At 48.0% G+C, this 25,611-nt stretch overlaps 1 protein-coding gene across 10 annotated transcripts in view; it reads left to right on the top strand.

Annotated features, from left to right (window-relative positions):
- LHFPL2 (LHFPL tetraspan subfamily member 2) overlaps window positions 1–25,611 on the top strand; it is a 153,167-nt gene that overhangs the window by 105,609 nt on the left and 21,947 nt on the right. For 4 of the 10 annotated variants that reach the window (XM_074360091.1, XM_074360099.1, XM_074360097.1 and 1 more), the window contains one exon: window positions 24,442–25,081. In XM_074360091.1, the coding sequence (XP_074216192.1) occupies window positions 24,652–25,081 (430 nt within the window). In that variant the 5' untranslated portion in view covers window positions 24,442–24,651. Of the gene's footprint in view, window positions 1–10,655; window positions 10,786–12,411; window positions 12,451–21,884; window positions 22,178–24,117; window positions 24,247–24,441; window positions 25,082–25,611 lie in introns of those variants that run through there. The other 6 variants (XM_074360093.1, XM_074360101.1, XM_074360100.1 and 3 more) reach the window with 4 other exon arrangements.

Genomic DNA, 25,611 nt, shown 5'->3' with positions numbered 1-25,611 from the left:
ACCCAGGAGGTACAGAGGCAACAGCCATGGAGCATGGAGCTTCTGGGAGGGACCCCTGACTTAGAGCAGCTTATCAGTTGCTGGAGAACTCTGGGAAGATGATCTCACTAAAGGATGGGCCCTTATTGGGAGAGAAATTAATGGAGACACCACGTCAGAGGGGAGCTCTCCACCCTCACTCCCCGAGTAGGCATACGTCTCAGGATGAATGTCTATGGTTCATCTTGGTTTTGTGTGCACTTAGTGGTTATGGCCTTCTACAAGGAGGAGTGTGACAAAACAGTAGACTAAGGGCACGTGCATATGTTAAACCAAAAGTGTTAATTTGCTGTTTCTAAATCCTAAAGATGTACAGTGGAGCCCCTGAACAACCCAGCCGTTTGAACTGTGCTGGCCTACTTATATGAGGATACTTTTCCAGTCCCAGACACTGGGGAGTAGGTCGACTCCTGGATACAGAGGAACTGCAGATATGAAGGGCTGACTATCAGTTACACTTGGATTTTCTGACTATGCAGAGGGTCGGACCTCCTAACCCCCCTGTTGTTCAAGGGTAGACTGATTATTAGATATCTTAGAATTTTTTCATAATTTTAAACAATCATTTGGCATTCCAGAGAAGCTCATTTTAAATTTCACGACAAAACTATTTGTAGTTTTAGAAAAGTCCTACTGAGGGTGTTTAGCTATGAATTGGAGTGTCCTTGAATAATTATACTAAAAAATAAAGTGTCTGATGGATCTTATGGCTTAACTTGGTATCATCAGAAAGAGTAACATGATAATCTCCCTTTTTGGTAATACTTCAGGAGTAGACAGAATAGCATTCAAACAATCTACTGGGGTTGGAACTAGTTTATTTTTTTACCTCGTTCTTCTAGTTTCCAGAAATTTAAAATCTTCAGGTAGATTTTATAAATTACTTTTACATATTGTTCAGTGAGTCAGTACCTAAAACAAAAAGACAAGTACTTTTGAAGTGTTGCTACATTCACAAGGCCAATTTTTGCAAGGATGTTAAATTTAAAAAAAAAAATTGTGGCTATGATTCATACCCCTGGTGCGTTTATAAATTCTTACATTGCAGAAATTCATGATTCAGTCTGTCAGATGATTTCCCTTCTTGAGACTCTTACAGTGTTGTGAAAATTTAGTGATTTGTTTCACAAATCCCTTCATCTGTCTCCTTGTGTAATACTTTCTGTTTTTAAAGCTGTGAGCACTTTATCATCCAGCCCCATGCCAGCCCTGCTGCGTGGTCTGGCTCCATCCTGCACTGAGCCCTGTTGCCTGCAGACTGCAAAACACTTTTCAGAGACAGCCTGTGGCTTCATGCTTCAGGGAGAAGTACTATACTTTATCAGTTCTTCTGAGCCTTTCACAGGAACGCTGTGACAGTAAAATGGGGTGACTGGTAAAACTAATTTTCAGTTCTCATGAAGATATACCTGCTGTAGGATTCCAGGTGTTGGTATGGATAAACTTTTAATTTTGAAGTATGAAGATGCTTGCCTTTGACAGGGCTCTGCCAATTAACATCTGTTTGTATCCAGTTGAAAAATGAGTTTCTAACGTTATGCTGTACACCAGAAATTGACACAACATTGTAAATTGACTATACTTCAATAAAAAAGAATGCAAAAAAAAATGATTTTCTTAAAGCAGAATTTTTCAAAATTTGTTAGCATTAGCCTAGTTAAAATAGAAGTATCTTGATTATCAGTATTTATTAGCATCTTTTGAATGTGGACACTGTATCTTAGATATTGGAGGGAATGCTTTGTATTTATTAACTTAATTAAATGACCCATTCCTCGGTTTCCCCACCCATGAAACGAGATACCAGCACCTTCCTGAAAGCTGCATGAGAGGAAGTTGAGCAGCAGGTATGTGCGTGGTGCACGATCAGCACGGTGCCTGCCGCTTTAGGAAGCCCGTCAGTGGCACCTGTGCTGTGAGTTCTGCTGCATGAACTCATTCTGCACCAGATGCACAAACATGGCAATGAGTTGAGGAGAATGTAGTAGAGGAATGAGAGCATGAAGTGGGGAGCGTGCAAACAGGGTTGAGTTTGGACCGTGGTTATTATTTCGTACGGTGCCTTTTAACTCACAAGTCCACAGCAGATACAGTTCTGTGGCAGAATGCCCACATGAAATGCATTGGTTTAAGCATGTCAGGATTTTCTGTTCCTGGGAGCACAGTTACCCTCAAGAGAGATCCAATTTGAGACAGATGGTGGTGCTTCAGAGATCAACTGTAAATCAATGAAATATCCTGGCAGCTGAGAAAATAAAGAAGGAGGGTTATCAGAACTGAGAAATAGGAGAAATGGCAAGTGGAGATGGGTGAATACTGGTTGTTGCTCTCCGTCTGCGCAGCTCCCATTCCCTCACTTGCCCTCCTCTTCTGGACTCAGAACGGCTGTCTTGGTGACACTTCACGTTGTCATCCAGGCAGTCGGTGAACATGGTTGATCTGAGTAAATAAAGCTGGGGGGATGGTTAGGTGGAAGGGTACAGCTGATTCTTCCTGTTGAATGACATTGGCCAGTTTCTCTTTTGATTAAGATGAAAGACTATTGTAATAATGAAATCCAAACATTTCATAATGATCTTTTTCCTTCCTTTCCATGGAAATGAAGTAAAATCTAAAACTCTTCATTCCTTGGCTCGACAGGAAGTACGGTGACCCTGGCCGTCTTTACCCATTTTTAAGCAGTGGACTTTGTGTGTAAAATCTGCAAATGCAGAAGGGTCAGGTAGAATCACAGGACAGGAAGCTGAGCCAAATTTTGATCCTTTTGAATTAAAACTTGTCCCCAGTGCCAGGGATGGACTGTGCCTCCGGGGAGGCACTTGGAAAGTCATGTTGCCATTTTTCAGCCTCCTCCGGTCTGAGCTCTCTGGGACTTCTCATTTGAACTTTTGGAAAACCTCCTCAGCATGGAGAACTTCCCCGAAGCTGGATCTTCAGAGTCTCACATCCTGATTTCCAGGCAGAACTGCATTAAAAACATAGTAACTGACTTCGTTTGTTTTTCTGTCTCCAAGGTGTTTGGCCCCGTGCTCGTCCTCCCTGCCCCGGTGGGAGAGGAACACTCAGTTACTCAGACGAAACACTGACAGGAACAAACCCTGGAAATGGTGACCAAGTGTTGGCTGGGGAGGCCCAGTTCTCCTTCAAGCAGGACTAAACGTTTCGCAAATTAATTCTGACAGAGGGGGTTCAGATTTAACTTTCTGAAGTGTCCCAAAGTGGTTTAGGAGATTTTAAGTCAGTTCTCTGTTTGAGGCTCAGTTTTTCCAGTTTCTCACCTCTACTACCTGTTGGGTGCCTCATTTGTGTCCGATACTTAACTTTTTAAGCTGTGCTGTGGAAGTTTAGATCTTGGAAAACTTGGCCCGGAATGTCAATGCGATGTGATATCTTTGGTTTGATGTTGGGGTCAAATGCAGGCCGCTGCGTGGCCTTCCTTCAGGAAAGAATGGAGGCTTGTCTCAGTTTCCTCGTGGTTCTCAGCGTGCATTCAGTTGACAACAACATAACAGTGTATCGGGGTGAAAAATTACTCGCCTCCACGGGGTTTTTGTGTGGACAAGACTTGGACTCGGAAAATTATAGATGTGTGGGCGCATGGTCACATGTTAATGCGTGCAGCCCTAAACGCAGGGCACAGGCTACTACTATTCTGGGTTATTTATTTTACTATAATGAACAAAGGAAAATACAGTGCATTTGAATGACGTAATAATAGGCAACTGCATATTCTCAAGATACCAGTAATCATGGGTCAGAAAAAGACAGTGAAGAGGGTGTTTCACTAAATATTTCCAGGCTTTGTCTCACAAAGACTTGGTTGTAGTTTTGAATGGCTAAAAGGAGATAGATCCAATTTAGTGTTGCATTCTTTGTGAGTCAGATGCCTGTTTTAAACAGCTTCTTTCAGATTTCAGCTGCTGGATAAAGTCACTGACTATCTCCCAGCCTAAGACTGCTTGGATGCTGATTGACTCACAGTGTTTGCGTTGGATGATTCCATCCAAGGCCAGTCTATGTTGGAAGCAGAAACAATATGGGGTTGGGCGGGAGAGGCGGCTCTTCTGCTCCCTGGGTGTGGAGAGGTGGTGCAGGTGTGCCCGGGACTGGGGCTTGGTGTGGCAGGGTTGCCCACCAAGCAGTGTCAAATCCCATCAGTCCCGTGTCCCCCCCACCCCCATCCCCACCCCCAGCCAAGGGCCCAGGGAACAGATGGTGGGAGAGGTCCTGGCCTAAGGTTCCTATTCGCTCTCCTCAAAGGCAGTGGCCTCCGGGCAGCCCTGGGGGCTGGACCACCTTCCTCTGCCAGCCCAGCTGTGTTAACAGAAACAGGCTAGAAGACAGGGCTTGGCCAGAGAGACAGTTCTCCATGCTCACCTCCCCCACTTTTGCCCGCATTACTTTTCCTCCTTCCTGCTTCCCCTAACGACTGTCCTCTTCCCCTTCCAGTGGCCAGCTGTCACTGTTGAGACGCTCACCACCTCTTCCCATGGGACCCTCTCCCCAGATTCGGCATGTTTATCTGATTGGTGGCCCAAGTCGTTTTTCAGAGGCGTGGATTTTCACCTTTCCCCCTTGTGCCAGGATGTTGCTCTTTGGTCTATAGCTCTTTTTTCATTTCTTTTCTCTTCCCTTTATTCCTGCCCCTCTCTCATCCCCACAGGGATTAAAGCGACTTGATCTCCATCAAGGCTGGTATCATAGTCGTTGTGTTTCTAACATTCTGCCTGCAAGTGCCCTTGTACAGACCGCTGAGACATGAGCTTATGTGGGCAGTTTGTTCTTACCCGATGGCCAAAGAAATGGCCTGCTGGATTCTGTCTTCCAAGGTCATGGGACTAAAACTCTCTTTTTTAACAATATCTTTGCTGCCATTTACTAAATACTTACTGTGTCAGGCTCTATGCCAAGTATTTTACATGTATTTTCGTATTTAATCTTCATATCAACTTTACGAAGTAGGTAGCATTAGCCCTGTTTTATAGCTGGGGAAACTGAGGCATGGAGGGGTTAGTGACGTACCCAACTTTATTCTGCTAGAATATGCCGTTGCCAGGACTTGAGTCTCCTCTCAGTCTAGATCCTGCGCCTCAACCACAGGTGGGTACCTTTTAGGGCAGAATTGTCTTTAAGGGGCATATGGCAGTATCTGAAGACTTTTTATTGTCACAGTTAGGAGAGTGCTTCCGGCATATAGTGGGAGGGAAGAGACTAGGGACACTGCTGAACATCTTCCAACTTACAGGACCAAGAATTTTCCGGCCCCGGATGTCACAGTGCTGAGGCTGAGAACCCCTGTTATAGATACAGCAGAGCGTTTGTGTTCAATAGTTAAGGGGTACCATCCAGGTGATGTTCCGAAAGTTTAATTATTTCAAGAAATATTCCTTGTTTGCATAGTTTAAAATATTTTTAAACTGCTCAACAGGGAGAAAATATCTATCTGTTTACAGGGAGAAAACATTTTATGAAATGCCTAACTTTTGAAAGGCACAGGATGTCCAACACCTCCTCTACCTCCGTTGTGATTTGGTTATTGGAACAGAGCATGCCTTTTGGATAATTAGGCCAGAGGGTTTTTCTTCGGTTGCCACTTCGAAGCTTCATCCGCGTAAATTCTCTGCTAGGTGTCAGCAGGATGTTTTAAAATCGGGTGTCCTAGCTTTGTTTGGGTCTCCTGAGTGGATGAGGCTCACGTGGCCCCACAAGCCACGTGCACAAAGCCCCACTGACCAGCCAGGAGAGGGCGCAGAGGCTGCGCAGGGCAAGCCGCGGAGTTTCTCGGCAGCCCGGGCTGTTTGCAGGGTCCTTGTGCAGCCTTAATCACAACCTTCTGCTTTCGTGTTCCCGTCATGTGCTCAACTCTTCTGCTCAACAGGCTTAGCCGAGAGTTCCCGAGAAGTTTAAGGTCTTCCTGTTTGTCTGATACTTCTGGCAGCGAAACCGCGGACATCTGTGCATTGTCCGGCCCATTTCCTTCCCCCAGCCCCCTCCTCACGCCCCTAGCGGCCTCAAAGTGCTGTATTGTTCACATTCTTCCTCATCTTGACCTTGGGCTGCCTGTTGATTGTAAAGACTACTCAGATAAGGCACTCCTTGGGACTTCTTTTTCTTTTGATGAAATGCTTGGGGCCGGGAAATTCAGAATCTAGCTGAGATGCAACGCACAGCATTTTGAAGTGTATCTCACACGACTCTGAGACTGGCTGTAGCTCCTGCTCAGCCATCTCCTTATCTCTTTTTAGGGCTGAGTATTTGTGTCTTGCAGCGTGAAATGCCGCCGGCCGCTGGACTCTACGGACCACGCACCCCCCGCCCCATCTCCCTCCGCCTTGCCTTCCCAGACTGGACCGCGGGCGCCTAGTTCTTCCTTCCCCCTTGGCCAGCTCCTTGGGCCGTCTGGCAGTTTTCTCCTATCCCCAGGGTACATCCTGGTCCTCCTGCCCTCTGACTCCACACCGTCTCTCGGGAGATCTCATCCTTACCCCGGAAGACCCCAGGTTCCCCAGTGCCTGGTGTGTGTCCTCAGAGACCTCTGGTTTCCTCCACCCCAACTAAACTCATAAGGTTGCCCAGCGTGGCCCTCCTCCTATAGTCCTACTCCAGGGAATGGGAACATTCAAGTAGTTGTACAGAGATCTGGGAGTCATCCTTGACTCCTCTTCCCAACGGCCTCCACCACCAGCTAGTCTCAGTCTTACGGTCCCTCATTGACATTTCTTAATCCTGCCCCCTCCTCTGCAGTAGTTCCGGCCTTTTCCTTCCTGGCCTGGATCCCTGCAGGAGCTTCCTAACTGGCCTTCCTGGCCCTGCAGGTGTGCCCCTTTTGGAAACACTGGCAGCAATCTGCTGGATCTGGGGTCTGCTGCCCCTCTTTGGACAGACCTGGAGATCCCCAGGTCCTGGCACAGCCCATGTGCCGTGTGCAAGGCGTACGTGCAAACACAGTCAGAGCAGGTTTGTTCCTTTGGTTACTTCCCTGAACCTTACAGGTGTCCATGGAAATGATCAATAGAGAATCTGTAATAGGAATAGGAAAGAAGATGACAGCCCCAGAGACAGCCTCTCAGCTCACTCTGAGATGCTCTGGAGCAGCCTGGCTTTCAGCAGTTTTATATCTTGTCAGAATAAAGAACATCAAACAAGTCAAGGTTATGTTCCTTCAAGGTTTCAAAACAACAAGTTAGCAAGCATACAGAAAAGCGAGTCAGTATGGCCGTGGCACCTAGGAAGGGAACCTTATCATCGAAGGAGTACCAGCATTGACATCCCAGGGACGGAGGCATTTAATCATTATTTTTAACATGGACATTCTTTACTTCTGGTCACTGCATCCTTTTCTTTAATAATTAAATCAGAAGTGCAATGTATGTTTGATAGGCCACAAGCAGACTGTCTTAGCATAAAATGGGGTTAAGTGATGTATAAGCCAGAATGACTTCCCCATACCTCAGTATGTGAAAATTTCTTTCATCACAGGTATCCTAGAGACAAATTTTTTAAAACGCAAGTCTGATTTTGTCTCTTCTATGCTGAAAATATTGTAGGGGCTCCTCATCATAATGTCTAAAACACAGATCGAAATCCCAAACGTAAGCTATTCAGCCCCTCCCAGGATGGTGCCTGCTTCTCTTCCCACTGCATTCCTGCCCATGCCCCCGGCCCCACCTTCGAGCTAAGACCCTGATCTGAGTAGGCCCTGCACTTAGTGTTTGTTCTGGTGGCCCTCCTTGCCTCCAGGCAGCACAGAGCACCCCTCCTTACCACTTCCATGGCACCAGCTGCTCTGTGCAGGGCCCACCTGCTGACTTCCCTGTCACCCTACTGGCCTGTGACCCCTCTGAGGATGGGGAGTCGTCATTTTGTATCTCAGCACTGGTTCCACACCAGGCACATGAATAGCCTTCAGAAGTCACTGTCAGTGGAATGTGAATGGTATGGATTTCACTATCAGAAATGAGATCACGTGGTTTCTGAGGAATGAACCCTACCAGCCAGGCTGCTTCAGTTTTGCTTTCTGTCAAAGGAAATTAGGGTCTCCTAGATACTAAATGTCTTACATAAGATGAAAACTTGTAGATTTCTCCATCACATCCATCAGAGCCCTCTTCCTTCCTCTCCTGAAAAGGTCCCACCTGGTTGGGAGCTAAGAGAATTTAGTGGGAAGGGACAGCTTGAAGAAAGGGTTGCAGATTCCTTTCGAGGATCACACTTTGTACTCACAGACTCTTCCCCTACTGTGGTGATTAATTTTCCCCTGAGCCAAATTAATACATATTCAATCCAGGGCAGACTGCCTCTTTGAGTAATGAAGAGTCCTACCAGCACCATTCTTTTTAGGACCAGAGGATGCCACGTTCTGGAACAGAAGCAGAAGAGGGTGAAGCAGACCTGCCAGTGTTACCCCATCAGCCTTGATGTCAGGGGCATGTTTACCTCTCAGAACTGCTGAAACCCCATGTGGCCTAGGAGTTTCTTTCTTGGTCAAACTTGGATCGGAAAACCAGACACACTTAAAAGTTATCCTAATTCCTTGAAATTGTTACAGAAAGTTCACAAATAATCCTGTAAGTTCAAAAGGGAATCTGAATGGGTAAGGGGGCTGTTAAAACCTAAGGTTAATTTTCAGCCTTCTGTTTAAATTTCGTCATACTAAATAACCAGCAGATATGCCTGAATGAACAATCATTCACCCTTTCAGCTGTTGTTTCTACTTATACACACCAAGAAAACTTGAGGGGCATCAGCCACTCCTGTTTTGCTCAGAGCATAAGCACCATCCAGCCCTTCAGCTTTTCTTCAGAAATGTTTTTACGCCACCATCCAGAGTGATCCGAAAGAAACAGAAAAACTCCAGGCCCCGCCCCCTTCTCCAACTGCAACTTTCCCATTTGAACTAACGGTAGAATTCCTTCCCAGTTACTCTCTTCCTGATGGTTTCCTTGGAGTTCTCCCTGCTCTCGTGCTGCCCCACCCACCGGAGCGCACGGACTTCTCAGTGGCTCATCAGGCTCCTCTCGGCCTTGGTCTTTCTTAAATCTGTGTGTTTCCTGATTCCAACTATAATATCGGTTCCATGAGTGTCTTTGTGTCCCCTCCCCGCACCCTTCCATAACCCAGTGTGTCCTCCACACACCTAAGACTGTCAGACCTTGAACTAGATGTGAGCTTGCAGAGGGCACCTGCCTTGTCTTTCCACTTTAGAGCATCAGTTGCTCATTAGTCACCATGATAAACGAGGAGCACCCATGCATATGAATAGGAATTCTCCAGTTTGGGGAGACCGCAATATGTGACTCCTCTTTAAGTTTCCGTAGATATTTAATGAGCATTATTTTCCAAGAAGGGTGAGGTTTAATGAGATAAGAACAGAGGAAAGATTCAGAAATCACATATTCTGGGCCCTGGGAAAAGTAAGAGCTATTTTTTGCAGAATTGGTGCAGTTTCACCCGTTACCTCAGCAGTGCATTGCTTCTGTTCATTGAAGCCTCTGGGCCCTTGGCTCCTCGGCAGGGGTGCGAGGTGTGTCTGTGTGTGCACAGCTCAGTCATCAGCTCATTCCCACCTACACGCAGTGGCCTCAGGAGGGCTGCACTTGTCTTCCTGCCCAAGTCGCAGAGGCCGAAACAGTTTAGCCCTTGCTTTTGTGAATGGCCATCTCCGTGAGAGCTTAGTCTGCAACACTGTTCAGGAAGTTAGGAGGAGTGACGCTGGGCATGTTTGTGAGTGCGGGTCTTCTCCCAGCCCATGCCTGCAGTTTAGGATGTGTGTGGTTGATGCCCGGTAATTCGTCTACCAGAACCTCCTACCCCTGGCCTTTGCTACCTGCAGTTATCATTGTAATCAGGTCAAATTGACCAAACCTTTGTAAAATACTGCCTTTGACAACATTGAGACCAAAATTAAAAAAAAAAAATTTTTTTTTTTAATTCGTCCATGATCTCACTGATAAGTACTGAGTAAAACTGAAAAATCTCTTTAAATTGGTGTCAACTCAGCAGCTTCACCACCAGGCTGTTGGGCTGGAGCGTTGAATTTTTAAACATCATTTGAATCATTTCAAATGACCGTAACAAAATAAGACACTTTATTAGATCATTAATAAGGATATTTATCAGAAATAAGTGGTCCTGGATGGATGCAAATCAGCCTTCTGGGGCCATTTATAACTGATGAGAGAATTGCACTGCTTAACTTTAATAATTCACCAAGGAACAGAGAATAAACAGCAGCAAACATTAATTTTATTGGACAATTTCATATGGTTTATGTTTTGAAATAAAAGGGATATGACTTTACTCCTGCCTGAAACTAAAGCATGTAAAAAGGAATCGCTCATGTTGTATTGCTGGCTTCTCTAACTGGAGAACCAGTATTCAGATGCATTTGTTAATCAGCTGGCATCCTTCTTGAAATACGTAAGATACCAAAATATAAACGCTTTAAAAAATGATCAAAACTTTGTATTCTATCATATGCTCTGGCATGTGGCAATGGAATTTTTCACAGGCAAGCATTTTACTTGTCTAGAACAGAAGCCAAAGTATGTAAGAAAGGGAGGACCCTTTTTACGACCGTGGATTTTCATAACCAAGTAAGGCTTCTTTAATTGCAGGGCCCATCTCTGAAGCTAAGGACAGAGGGGGCCTCATTTTTAGCTGTTAGCCCAAAGACTGGAGTGGGGACTGCTCTGCTGGTTTTCCAAGAATGAAGGACACTCTGGACCTGGAAATGAAAGGATAGAGGTAGGTTCTCCCTCCCCAGAAAAAAAAAAGATGCTGAGAAGAGGGAGCCAGTCCAGCCTGCGCCCTTTGACCATGGCCCTTGGACAGCCCCCTGTGCTCAGAGGAGACCTTCTCTTGTGCCTCTACACTTGTATTCCTCATAACCTACAGGGTGTTCCCCCTTCCCATCCAACCAGAGATGCAGGACTTGGAGAGCCATCTGTTCCAGCAGGAGCCCTGGTCTGGGAGAAAGTGATGAAGGGTGGTCATGTGGTTGAAATGACTGTGTTTGGGAGCTGAAAGTGATGGTGACAGTGGTGACTGGCAGGTCTGACCACTTGCTTCATGCTGAGACCCTGAAGTCAGAGCAGCTGAAGGAACTGTGTCTGGTCACCTGCCGTTAGCCAAGAGCCTAGGCCAGAGCCCATGTTTTGCCTGCTTCCTGTCTAGTGTTTTGTTCCCAACTATGACTTTGCCATTTGATAAAAAATTTCAGTCTACAGTTACTGATACTAGAACGTAATTTTTTTTGTGACCACATGGAGATAACCTTCCTAGAGCAGAAAAATAAATGTTAACCAATACGATAGTAGTAATGATTCCTACCACCTACTGAGTACTTAAAATTATACCTTGCTTTACACCCACGGGAGTTTGTCATCCTTGTACCCCCCTCTGAGGTAGATACTTCTGTCACCTGCATCCTTGTCCAAAGACACAGAGCTAGTTAAAGGGACAGCCAGGGTGATAGCATTGAAATAGGTATTTTGTATCCTTTTGCATTTGTTTTTGTCCTTTCTGCTGTACAACTTCCATGGAGAAACTTGGTATTTGAGGGTAAGGCTGATTACCCATGTGACAGGCGGACCCAAGAACAGGAAGGTCTAAAAGGGGAAAGGAATGCTGGTGGCGTGACTGCAGGAGTGGCCATGTCCATGTGGGGCCTGTGGAGGCTGGATCCTGCCCCCGAGAGTGTAGCCCACCTGCTTGGAGTACTTACTGACCACCAAGCACTGTTCCAAGCTTGTTGCTTACTTGAACTTAGTGGGTCTTTGCAACAAGCCTATGTGGTAGGTTCTGTTAGTGCCCCATTTTACAGACACAGGAACTGAGGTACAGCGGCACATCTGAGCTCAAGGTTACCGCCCGGAAAGTGGTAGAACCAGGATTCACATGTCAATGGTGGCTCCAGACTGACTCATTCCCCGAGGCTGCCTTTCTGGATGAGCTCATTGACTGGGAGGGTGGGGCAGTGGGTTTTGTAGCAACCTTGAAAGGATGGCTGTTGAGCCCACCCTCATCCTATGTGTGAGCCTGAGAGACTGTCCCCAAAACTTTGTCCTGCCCACATTTTATGCCAGGATCTGGATCGATCAGCCACCCTATTCATGGAGGGTTGGCACATGGGACATGGAGAAAGGGACTTTCTCTGTCATGTGTGGGTGTCTCAGCATGAGGCCCGAGGTCATCAGAGCTGTGGGAAATGTCTGCTGTGATGAAATCTGTTAATTCCAACCACCTCAGAGAACTCTGTGTCAGCATCCCAGGGGTGCTCCTTTTTATTACCTCACCAAAGTATAGTCCGTTTTTTCCCTGCGCTGTCTACCCCCGGCTCCCCTGCTGAGCACTATTCTGTTTCTCTCACAGGAAAGAATTCAAGAGCGAGGCATATGTAGTCAAGTGAAGGTAAGTTTATTTAGAGATATACACTCCATAGACAGAGTGCAGACCATCTCAAAGGCGAGAGAGGGAGCGACCACGAGGTACGGGATGGTTAGGATTAGTCCAACTATGTTGGAAGGGACGGGGATTTCCAGGAGTTGGGCCCTGCCCACTTTTGGCCTTGTGAGGTCACCTAGGACCTGTCATGGCGCCTGTGGGTGAGCATGAGGCTCAAGGTCTACTGGAAGTCAGATCTTCCGCCGTCTTGGTTGTAACCAGTCTGTCCCGTCCTCAACTGCTGTGTCAGTCCTTCAGTGCTCGTGCCCCGCCCCCTTCCCTCCGGTCTCAGGGGCAGGAGCCCATGGCTCTGACACGTGCATCGGGCTTTCTCTTTGCCCACCTTGTGTAGCAGCCCTTACAGGTGAGATGCTGGGGAACATGGGGTTGGGGTGTCTCTTCTTAGGGATGGGGACCTAAAGCCATCTGTGTTCCCAGCCTTGCCAGCACTTGGCTTTTGTTTTAAGTGCCTTGGTCTTCTGACACATACTCTCTTCTTCTGAGTTCATCTCCGTTTATGAGGCCTTGCTGTTGATAGAAGCTGTAACAATAAGCCCCTGTTCCCGGAAAGGGAGTGCTGGGTCCTGTGAACAAGTGCGAGGGTTCAGACCTCAGAATGGGGTTTTTCTCTCTGACCAGCTTGAAGTGTGCATCTGTGCCGACTTGGTCCAGGCTGCAGTGAGGAAGGCTCACTGGTCTCCTCCCGCGGGTACGTTCCTGCGCCGTCGTTAGGCCGAGTCAGTACTGGGGCCAAGGCCTTGCCTGCGTTTAAGGTCGGTGTTGTGTGCACGTACCCGAAGCTGCCGGCAGCTGTGTGTTGAACTTGCTTTTCCTAGAAGAGTGTGCATTAAGCTCATTTGTTTTCAAAACACATTTTGAATCCTAAATATCTGGGGAATTCCTCTAGTTAATAAATGAAGGAAGCGTAAACCTGTCTACAGCTTTGAGTTTGGCATTCTTGTTAGGGTTGAAAAATGCTGGGTAGCTTGATCTCTGGCTGTGAAATCACCGACGTGGACAGTGTTTAATGAACTTGGCATGGATGCAGTGTGCAAATCTGTCTTGCTGATATTTTAGATGTTAAAAAAATCTGACATTACGAATGTGTATATGTGTGTGTGTGTGTGTGTGTTTCTGTGCATTCCTGTTCATACAGTAGTTCCTGGGTTTTAAATATTATAAATAAGGCACTAGAGATGGGAGATTTTTGGTATATAAACAGAATTATAAAGAGCCATGTTTGTGAACACTCACTAGTACGTTTTGTTCTTCATTTCTTGTGTGTTCAATACATAAAGCCATAGCCCCTTTCCAGATCCTTCTCCAGGCTCGCTGGCTTTCAAGAAGTATGTACGGTGGACACAGACAGGGCAGTGCAGACCTTAAGGCTGCAGGTCATCCCTTTCATTGTGAAAAGCCAGCATCAGTGTAAGTGAAGTAATAAAAAACAGTGAGTTTGAATATTTTAGTGATGCACTTAGAAACATGAACACAGCTTACAATAGACTTTGTTCCTTGAAATCATTCAAACACTTTTTGAAATTCTGCTACTGCTTAGCAATGTTTGTTAGAGACAGAAGTGACCTCAGTGAGAATATAGAAGGTTTAAAAAAAAAAAAAGTGAGCAATGACTAGCATTGTCTTGGTCCCTGGGTAAATCCCAAATTCGGTCTTGGCTTTTAAGGATATGGATTGTCTTACATCGTTAGACTCAGTTCACTGATAATATCGTTTAGTGGGGTAATTAAAAATGTGTCACTCTGCTGGGAGCTTTGTCGGCACAGCCTGTGGCCGCTGAGAGCTTTGTGATGTGCGTGGGCTGTTTGTTTTGATGGGGTCCTGGGTGAAGGTCGCTGCTGCTGTGAGCTGCTCCTGCCCTCTGCCCTCTGGGAAGTTCCTGGGTTGGAGTTTGGGCTGGCACCCCTCTCTGAGTCACACAGCTGGCCTGTCCCCTGGGCCATGTTGGGATGAGGTTTCCACCACACTTGTGTTCACACCCGTCTCCTCCTCAATGGCCGCTTGGAGACTTGGCACCAAGGCTCAGCTTGAACATTAACCGCTCCCGTAGCACTAATGGGTCAGGTTTTCAGGGCCAGTGGAGGTGCAAGGGGAGAAAATCTTGTTTGCCATTCTTTAACTCCCTGTGATTGTTTCCAGATTAACATTTTTGTCTAATATTAGTCACAGAGTTTATAAGATGATACCATACTGCAGTTTTATATATATGTATGTATTTATAATAGGCATGGTTTAAAACGAGCTGATACCTAACTTAACTTTATTTTTAAAATGACAAGTGTTCTCATGAGCTGATGAAGCTCTTCCTTATAGAAGCCACCGGTTTTCACCCTAACGCTCCGCATGTTGTTCTTCGTCTCTGAAATGACTGCATTCCTAGAGGGAATATTCGGATTCTCATGGTGGAGATGGCCTGAAAACAGTTCTCGTGTGCTCATGGCCGTTTGTCTACCTGTGACTCGCCCCTTCCACCTCGTGCCCTGGTGGCTCAGCTCTCCCTCTCTCGCTGCGTTGACTTCCCTGCAGCTGGGGCTGATCAGGGCCTCGGTCATCCTCATTGCCCTCCTCTATGGTCACTTGCCCCGTCGGTGCGTGGCTACCCTCCCTGCAGCCCTGTGGGCCCCATTCCTTGGGAAGACCTGGCCTGACACAGGTTGGAGACTGGCCTCTGGGCAGCCCCGCACATTTGTCCTGGGCCAACGCCTTGTCCCAGCTGATCCTCAAGGTGTCTCCTGAGCTGCAGGTCTGGCCAAGCCTCCCCTCAGGCAGAGCTCAGAGCTCTCTTCTTGTGCTTGTGAGAAGCACACCTCCTAGTGGTGGTGGCACCAGGTGACTGGAGGTGCCCCAGGATGGAAGAAATTGATGCAGATGAGGAAGGCCGCGCCAGCTCCGAGTTGTCAGGACTCTGTGGCTAGGAGACCTCGGAGAAGCGCCTGATGTGGGAAGTGATCCTTCTGGCTGTTGCTCTCAGAGTCACTTCTGTTGTCCTCATTTACTCAATAGGGACTTTTTCTTCTTTCTTAGTACTTTCATTCGCTAACCCTAAAATAAGCACATTAAGAGAGTAAACTTTTTCGTAGCAGCTTACCACAGTGAACTGCACAGTGAATGCTTCTGAGATGGTTGCCAAGCTTTAACGTGTCTCACTAGATGCCTTTGATTATTGTTTAATTTCGGAGTTCTTTGCCGTGTATGTGGTCGGGGATGGCGGAATCGAATGTGACCCGACATCAGAGACAGACAGGATGGACAGGCGCTGGCTCTGCCGGAGCTCAGCCCTCAGAGGAGGCTGGGCTGTTCTGTGGCCCTAACATCTCAGCAGTGCGGTGACCAAGCTTTGGTTTCCCACCCGCACTGCGTGTCTGTCAAGGGTCAGCTGTGCCTCTGCTTCATGTTGTCAGGACCCAGCCCGATGGAGAGGTCTCTGCCTGGGATTTCTGATTTCATGGGAGAGGTGAGAAAGCTGGACAGCAAAGCACCAGCTCGTGAGCTCTTCTTACCAGGAGTGGCACGTGTCACTTCTGCCTGCTGGATTGGCTGGACAAGTCCCCTGGTCAGGCCTGATGTCATCGGGTAGAAAAATACCATCTTCCTCCAGGAAGCGACAGACTATGTGAAGGAATAATGTAGTCTTTCTCAGGAGCTTGCCTGGAAGCTTCAGTCAGGAAGGGACTCTCGTGCTAGTTGATTCTTGCGCTCACTTGGTGTTTTACGGGTTTGTGTGAGAGGCTCAGAAATAACAGATGGCATAATCCTCTGCATTTATCGAATTTGGTCATCCTTAAGCTGTTGGAAGGGAACCTGGCTGATGGCCTCGTATCTTGTGAACAAGCAACGATTCTTTCTGCCTCTCCAAACAAGGGACTGGAGAGCTTGCAGTTGCTGTAAGAATGAACATCCGTGCTCCCCGGTAAGGGGGAGGCTGCCCAGCTGTCCACTGAGACGAGCCAGAAGCGCATCCTCTGAGGGTGATTTATTCTCAGAGTTGAGTCACTTAAACAGAGAGCATTTGGAGTCTCCCCTCTGTGACACCAGGGAGTTCACAAAGAAAGAAAAGCTTGAGGTTTAAGTTTTTTTTTAAGTTCTCTGCTTTCCACCCTTTGTTACTCTTGTCCATTAAAACTCTCTGCTTTCTTACTGATTCTAAAAATATTAGTGAGGCTCACTTAAAGACTTCTGTTTTGCCAGAATTCATTACGAATCTGAAAACTACCTTTTGTTTAAAAGGTAGCATTAACAGGCAGCTCCTTTGTGAATCAACTATGCTGCATTGAAAGAAAGAAGAAGAAAAAAAGGCAGCTCTTGAAGCTCAAGTTCTATTTCCATTTAAAAAACCAAGAACCATTGACCCCACAGTGCGTACAGGGCATAAGCACGTGGCCCCCGGCTAATAGGCTCTATGCTGCATCACACGTTAGCATCTCCCATACAAGCTGGTTTCTCAGTCCCTCCTGTTGGACAAAAACAGAAAGACACATAAAGAAAGACTTACTCCTTAAGATTTTTAGATCATGACATTCATAAAAGGGAAAAAAAGGTTATAAATAGGTAAGTGGGGTTGAGAATTCTTTAAAAAATGAATCATTCGGGAAATATGGCCGGACAAGTGAACCTGCTCTCTCTGGCTGCTGATGCTTCCAGACAGAGTGTACAAATGACCCCTCTAGAAATGGGTGCTCGGAAAGCAGGCTAATTGGGTAGAGAGGAATTGGAGTGGGCATTGAAGAAGAAATATATGACTGACCAGGACTGGTGAGTTAGAAAACAAACTTGACAGTGAGCACAAGTTCACTGGGTGCTCCAGACCCGAGAGAACGAGGCTTGTTGAGATGTTTTGGAGAGGGGAGCCCCTGCTTCTCTGGAGGGGCCACCAGGCAGCTGAAGTTACCACTAGGTTCAACAGGAGAGGAGCATCTTGCAGAGGTGGGGGGGCCATGCTGGGGTCAGGTAATAACCAGGATGCCTGAAATGACTGAGGTCTGCTTGATAAGTTCCTCGAGGTTCCCTCACGTTTCCACTGGCCAGGCCAGCTCAGAAGGAGGAGAATTGGAGAGAATGAAGGCCACGTGGCCAAACTTGCATTTTCTGCGAGCCCTGTTTTGCCATTTGTAGGATAGAGATTACTCAAAACAAAAGCTGACTGGTGTGTGGTCCAAAGAAACTGCGGGGAAGCCCTATGAGAGGCAAGGTCAAGGTTCTGTCTGTTCTGACGAGTTGGATTCCATGTTCTGTCAGCCTGCCATCTTGGACATACAGATTAGCATGGACCTTAAAAAAAATATCGGAAAAACAACTAAAAATAGACCTAATTTAGTAAATTCCGTGCTTGTCCATCCAGATTATAGAACATGACTCCCTCATTAGAGCAGACTTTTTATAAAATGTGAAGGTTTCAGAGCTCTGTATTGGGCTGCACTTACAAATGTAAAAAAGCACAGGAAGCCTCCAGCACCACTGACCGGCTCTATCCTGGGAGCTGCCTGTGTTAGCAGCATCCTTGGCCTCTACCCACCAGGTACCAGTGGCACCCCTCCTACCCCAAGCTGTGGCAACCACAAATGTCTTCAGACATTGCCAAGTATCCCCTGCAAGGGGGGAAGGGGCAAAATTACTCCCGCTGAGAACCGCAGCATGAGAGTTTGTGCATAGAGATGGGAGGGAGGGGAGGAGAGGGGTTTATCTCTGAGGAAAAGATGTTGGCGATGAGCAGGAGGTGTTGAGCATGTTGAGACCATAACTTGAAGGACAGTATAATTATTAGTGCATTTGGACCCTCTTCTTAAATAGAGTCAAGATGTCTGCATTTCCATAGTCAGGGTATTTTAGGGGGTGGCCAGGGCAAATGAGAGTTTGCGGAACCTCCTTAGGCAGCTGATTTTTTAAAAAAGATCACTCAGGGTTCTGAGCTGTTCACGCCAGTACTGTCTCTTCAGTTCTAACACTGCTTGGTGCTCTGAAGAGGAGGTCCCAATGGGTGGGGAGCCCCTCGTGCCGGACGAGGATTACTGGACAACATGCAAGCCGGTGGGAGCTGGGTGGGGACGGTTGGTTTCCCTGCAGAATCACTCGTCCCTGTGAGCTGTGCTGAGGACAGGTGGTCTGGCTCTGTCCTTGTGAGCTGGACCACACACCTCCCCAACCCCCAGCACCAAGGAACTGCTCGGTGCAAGCTGATCTCAGCCAGTGTGGGACCTCCTCCCAGCTGACTCTCAGAATTCAGTGTGTAAAGAATCTCCTGGGGGCTTGTTAAAAATGCAGTTTCTGGCAACACCTCCAGCAAGTTTGGTGCAGTGTGTGGGAACCAGGAATGTGCACTTTTGAAACAGGTGGCTGACATCCCCCTCTAGTAGATGGGGGGGGGGTGTCCAGGGACCACACTCTAAGAAGCAGCACTCTAGAGGGTCTTTCCAGCTTTCGGAAGGCTAAAGCACATAAATTCCACTTTCCTAATCCTCTTCTCCTTCCAGAAGACACTGGGATGGAGGCCGTGTTGCTGAACCTTTGTGGGACTTGTGTATCTGAGGGAAGTGGTAATAATGAACATGGATGTTGGCCAAGGAACTCCCAGTGACGTGGGGGCAAAATGCAGTCTGTGCCAAAGTGTATCGATTACTTAGGCCACGTGGGTCAGTGCAGTAAATTTATTATTAATCATAGGAGTTAATATTTTTTAGTACTTACTGAACCACAAGTACTGTGTTGAGCTAATCATATGATAATGATTAAAAGCTAATGTCTGTTGAGCGCAATAAAGTAGAAACGGTTTTGATTATTTTACGTAAACTTTCCCCTCGAATCTTCACGGCAGCCTTGTGAGGAAGATGCCGACAGCCTCATTGTGCAGATGAGGGAACTGAGGCTGGCAGAAGTTAAATATAGATACCCTGTTCAAGGACATGCAGCTGATTTGATCCCACCTGTTTACAAAGCTCTTAAAACAGTGCTGTCCCAAATCGCTTCGCACATGGTGTTGCCCGGTGCCTAACGCCCCCTCCAAGCAGGGGCGCGGTGATGGCGGGCAGAGCACAAGGCCTGAGAGAAGCGTCCGGGAGCCAGGGCTGACCCTCCTGAAAGGGGGGCTGTCCTCCTCGCCACAGCCTGCGCTTTCTTGCTTCAAGTTGGACCTCCCCAGAAGAGCTGTGTTTCTTTAAAATTCTTTCTCCCTCCCTGACTCCACAGATCTTTCTCTGTTTTCATAAGTTATACATGAAATATGGTTCTATTTCAAAGAAATACAGCAAACATTTCTTGGAAGTGAAATTCCTTTGATGAATCGTTCCTTCAGCTTCCAGGATGGCATCTTGCAGGACAGGGCTTCTCAACTGGGGCATCAGAAGCCCCCTGACGAGCTTTTTAAACAGTAGTGTCCTGCCCAGACCAACCTTCTGCCCACTTCCTCAGCCAAATTTGGATTCTTTAGGACTGGAGGGAACAGGACAGGCTTGTTCTGTCTGTTTGTTTTTGTCCTTGTCTTTCTTTTTCTGTGCACACACACACACACACACATGTGCCTGTGTGTATGTACGTGTAAAATTACTCTGATTCTGAGGTGCAGCTTCAATCATATTCCAGCTGTGATTCAGTAGGAATTACACGGCATTACCTACAAAGGATTCTCACCAAAAATGTTTATGCTGCATCTAAACTAGCCTTTAGATTTAACCTCCAGTTTCTCTATAATAGGATAGAGAACGAGTTTAAATGGCACCATGAGGAAATAGACAGATCAGATCGTTGGGTATCCTGTAAGACCACTGGTCTGGCGTCTTCAAAGAAAGTCAATGTCAAGGGGAAAAAATACGGGCAGGGCAGGGTAGGATTGGAAGGACTATTTTTGACTAAAAGAGACTAAAGACACATAACTAAATGCAATGCATGGGCCTTGGTTGAGTCATGTTTTTAAAAAGACAGCTATAAAACTTGGGGCAGGGTAGGGAAATCTGAGTGTGGACTGGGCTTTGGATATAAGGGAATTATTGTCAGTTTTCTTGGGTGTGTTAATTTTATTGTGGCGATGTAGGAGAATGTCCTCATTTTCAGGAGGTGTATGCAAACTATTTAGCGGTGAAATGTCGACATCTGTGACTCATTTTCAAACGGCCCAGAAAAGAAGTCTGAGTGTGAGTGTGATGGTTGTGAGTAGATGGATGGAACAGGCACGGCAACATGTTAAGCCACGTTCAGCCTGGGCATTCAGTCTATTCTCTCCACCTCGTATCTGTGCTTGCAGATGTTCATAATGAAGCTGAAAAACAGAACCAGAGTGAGGGAGGAGGTGACAGTCCTCAAAACTTGGTTTGCATGGCCTCATTCTTGGGCTCTGCTGCTGCTGTAAGGGAGAGTGTGTGTGGGCTTTTGGTGCAGCTTAGATTGAAGTCGGTTCCGTCTGCCTCCGCCTTTCTAGAAGACTTGAACTTTGCACCCAGGTTTCTGTTCCAGTAAGCTCCTAGCCATCTGGCCCTGGGCGGTTCTGCCTCATGTGCATTTTCTTCCCTTCTCACTGATAGCAGGAAGCAGTCAAGAGAAGGACCCTGTGATGGAAGTTGCAAGCCCCGTTCAGCTCTGCTCACACCTCCCCCGTCTTTTCAGCGTTAGGGCTCTGTGGAGAACCGTGTATGAGGACCCCCATGGACCCCGAATGTATCAGTCCTCCTGTACTCCGACTGTGGTCTTCCTCTAGGTTTCTGCAGGAGTCCCTAAGAGGCTTTACTCTGTGGACCTTTGTGACAATCATAGCATCGTTTTCTGAAAGTCAGAGGCTGTCCAGATTATCCACGACTGTCAAGGATGTGGTAGTAAAGCCAGGTATCTTGGAGCAGAAATGTATTTAGTGGAGAGAAGAGGGCCTGGTCTTATGTGATCTCTGGAGAAGCAGGAATTACAGTGAACAGCAGTGGAAGCAGTGCCGAGGAGCTCGGAGCTGAATCCCTGGGTGAACGCGATCTGTGCCAAGGCTCTCTTTCCCCTTTGATGTGGATGCAACCTCAGCAGGTGCCTTTCCCTGCGTATGTGACATGGCCTAACTGGGGTGTTGTACAGACCACAGAGCACTGATAGAAGCCCCTTGCTGCATTTCTAGATTTTCCCCTGTCCCACCGACCCACGGACGCTTCTTGGATCTTCAGGAAAGTCAGCTTTTGTCATTCAGCCTTGCATATCGTGGTGATTCCTCTTCTAGTACTAATAGGCAGACTTGCTGGTGAGACCAAAGCATCGTAGCTCCCTGTTCCAAACAAAAGAATGAAGGCCTCATTGCAGCCACCCTGGTGTGGATGGGAGAATTTGGTGCCGTTTTGGGGGGATTGTTTTAGCACAGGTGGACAGGGAACTTTATCTTCTAAATTTAAGCACGTGGGTCCCTAAATAATCCTGCCTTAAATTTGGCGTGGACCACTTGGCTAATCCTGAATGTGGCATCTTTCCTTCTCCAAAAGTTTCACATCCTTTCTCTTCGGAGATTGCAGCCTAATTTTATCCCTGACTCAGAGCTGAGCTGGCTGACCAGGACAGTAGACATTTGGCACACTCATTAAGATCCAGTAGAGGGGCAGGAATCCAGATCAGCTCGGTACATCAGTAACTTGGCTTTCTAATCAAATTGGAAGATTTTGTAGAGCCTCATTTTCTCCTAACAAGCGGGCTCTCCACCGGTGGATTGAAAGTGTCTGTGAGTCTGGTGAGTGGGCACAGCTTCTGGGTTGGGGGTGTGGGTCCTCCTCGGAGTCATCCTGGCTTGTTTTGTTGTTCTCATTCAGAATGACGGCTTTCCTTATAAACTGTCTCCTCCAAAGCTCTTTTATATCAGTAACTTTCAACTCAAAAGGCATTTCTATTTGGTAATACTGAGGTGGGGCGCAGTGAGAACGAGTGAGTGGGAGTAGGTTATGCTTCTGGCCTAACACTAATTTATTTTCCCCAGCTGAGCTTGTCAGCTGTGCTAGGATGTAGGCAAATAGGATGTAAGACCAGGACCTCACCCTCAAAGCCCACCAGGGAAGCTTAGACACCAGTGACCTCATCCCTCTCTAACTAGTCTCTGCTTAACCTTTCTCTGCTTCTTAATGGCCAGGTTTCTGTTACCCACCGAGCACTTCCGTGGGTCAAACTGTTGTCTGACCAGGGTCACCCACGTTAGGGGAAAAGCTTCTAAGGGAAAGGAGTTGATGTTTACTGAGCACTTACTATGCCAGGCCCTGTGTGAGGTGCTTCACAGGTTCTTACTTTCTCACAATAATCTTGTGAGGCAGGTACCATGCTTGTCTCCATATGGTACATGAGGAAGCTGAAAGCTGATCACTCTGAGGCTCTGAGAGCCATGTGGCCCGTCCGTGGTGACACGGACAGACACACACACACACACACACACACACGAGTCCGTGGTGGGGACACGGACGGACACGGACACGCACACACACACACACACAGTTGTACGCTAGCTAATTTCCCGGAACAGCATCTAGTATAAGCACAGTGATGGGAGGGTTTTTAAATACCCTGAGTTTTATAAGGGAGGTAGGTTATCACCTCTCACTAGAATGTGGTCCGCATGGTGGAGAAGCTTTGACACCCACTTCCTTCTCTCCCGACCCTTCCCTCCCTCTTCCATATCTCCCTGCCCACCCGCTGCCCACATGCCAGGGGGCTCTTTGTAGTTCTTAGGGAGTTGACATGACCTCGGTTAATAAGATTTAATCACTCAGAACAGAGCCATGTGCTCAGATGTCAGATGTAAGCTGCAATTCTTTCTGATCTTAGAGGGAGGCAGAAAATGGGGCTTCGAGGAGCACCACAGCCCATTTCAGGGTTCAGGCCTCTCTGAAGGAGGTTTGAGCCGTCAGAGCAAAGCCCTCTGGTAATGAAGCCATTTGTCCTTGGAAACAGAATGAGCCCTTGTGGGATCAGAAACAATGGGTATGTTGAGTTTCAGACCTGGGGTGAATCGGAGCTCAGGCAGAGGCACATGTGATGAACTGGGACAGTTCAAGGGACACATTCTTCACAGGCAAGTCTCTGTTATCAACAAGTCCTCTCAGCGATAATGATACTTAGTCAACGGTCATTAATGCCTCTGTTTTGAATAAGTTCCCAAGTAAGTCCTCAACTCTTCTTGGAGCTTTTTTTTTTTTCCTTCTTTGAGTTTTAATTTGTGTAGTTTATTTTGTCTAAAATCGCCCTGTGAGAAATGAGTGAAAAATAAATTTGGGTAGCAAAGTTTTATTACTTATCATAGCATTGTGCCCTTTTATATGCTCCTTTACTTCTGAAGCAAATACTCAGTCTTCTGTCTCTGCTGGTAATTTGATTCCTGGGCAGTAAAATTGGGTTGTTGCTACTCTCTACTGGTAAGCAGAAGCTTTTGATGCAAGTTTTTCAAAACTGAGCTCATCTAGTACCAAAACAGCAGGCAAAGAGTCCTGTAAACTTTTAAAAAGCATGACCAGTCCGTTGACACGGTTCACTGGCAGGCACTTCTTGGTCGGCCTGCATCCCTGTGCCCTTTAGCTCTTTCTGATAAGATACAGCGGAGCAGGAGCCCCGTCCGCAGAGTGCGCAGCAGGGGCGGGAGCTCCGGCCGCAGGCTGCCCCTGGGTGGGTGCAGGAAGTGGCCTGGCCCCCTCTGTCGTGCTGCCTACAGATAAGGGTAACCACAGACGCTTCTGGGAGCGTGGTGAGGGAGACCCTGAAACAAAGGCACCAGCACCGCCTCGAGGGGGGCGTGTTGGCCGGCCACCAGGATTTGCCGAGGCAAGGCTGTGTGCGCACAAGCAGCGGCAGGGCCGGGAAGGGGCGGCTGTGAGCGAGAGGCTGGCGTCGGGGCCGCCCTGTCTCAGGCAGGCAGGCAGGCGCGCTGGGCTGGGGTTTGGGGACCCGCCGGCGGGCGGGCGGCAGGGGCGGGGCCGGCGCCGGCGCCGCTAACCGCCCTCCTCCCTCTCTCCGTAGGTGAGGCTGCGGCCGCAGACTCGGACATGGCAGCATGACAGCCGCGGACCGCGCCGCCCGACGCCGGGACGAGGGAGCCCCCGAGCAGCGGCCGCCGCCTGCCCAGGCCGCCTGAGCCGCCTTCCCGCGCGCGCCCTCCCCACCGCCCGCCCGGCGAATTTCTGCTGTTAATCCCGCGGACTCCCGACTTCTTCCTTCCTGAACATCAATATGTGTCATGTCATTGTCACCTGTCGCTCGATGCTCTGGACCCTCCTGAGTATTGTGGTGGCTTTCGCCGAGCTCATTGCCTTCATGAGCGCAGACTGGCTGATTGGAAAAGCCAAGACCCGCGGCAGCTCCGAGCAAGGTGAGCAGGGCGGAGGCTACCCGGAGCCCTACCACCCCACGCTGGGCATCTATGCCCGCTGCATCCGGAACCCCGGGGTGCAGCACTTCCAGCGGGAGACGCTGTGCGGGCCCTACGCTGAGAACTTCGGCGAGATTGCCAGCGGCTTCTGGCAGGCCACTGCTATCTTCTTAGCCCTGGGCATCTTCATTCTCTGCACGGTGGCCCTGGTGTCCGTCTTCACAATGTGTGTGCAGAGCATCATGAAGAAGAGTATTTTCAACGTCTGCGGGCTGTTACAAGGAATTGCAGGTAAGCGGGCACGGAGAGGGAGGGACATGAGAGCCATGTGCGTGCTCCTGCGTGCGTGCAGCACACCCACTGTTCCCTGGCTCATGAGGAGGACTGTCTTCTGTCGGGTTCTAGGCAACAGCAACGTGCTGTCCTCCTTGCTCCCTTTCCCACTTTGACTCCCCGGAAGCAAAGTGTCCACTCTCACCTGCTCCTCTTCATTGCTTATTTCCTGGGGTTCTAAGTTGCTAGATTTGTCTGAGTAACTACTCCTTTTTTGCTTTTCTCGTTAAATTAAAAACATGCTTTCCACGTCGTGCAACCAGGGGGGAATTGCAGTGTGAGAGGCCCACCTGCAGCAGGCACCGTGTGCTGGGGAGGAGTGTGAGCATGGGGCGTCCTTCACAGGCAGCGAGCCTGGTGCTGCCACCCACTCTTAGCCCCATCCCAGCCCCAGGATGATTTCAGCTCTGGGAGGGGAAGAAGCTGGCTGAGAGGGAATTAGTATCCGCTGCTCTGTGTTTCATAATGTTCTGGTTTAAATTGTCTGT

The sequence above is a fragment of the Camelus bactrianus genome, chromosome 3, assembly GCF_048773025.1.
Source record: "Camelus bactrianus isolate YW-2024 breed Bactrian camel chromosome 3, ASM4877302v1, whole genome shotgun sequence".
Taxonomy (NCBI): Eukaryota; Metazoa; Chordata; class Mammalia; order Artiodactyla; family Camelidae; genus Camelus; species Camelus bactrianus.
Note: the sequence above shows the minus strand (reverse complement) of the source record. Positions and strands in the feature narration are given on the sequence as shown.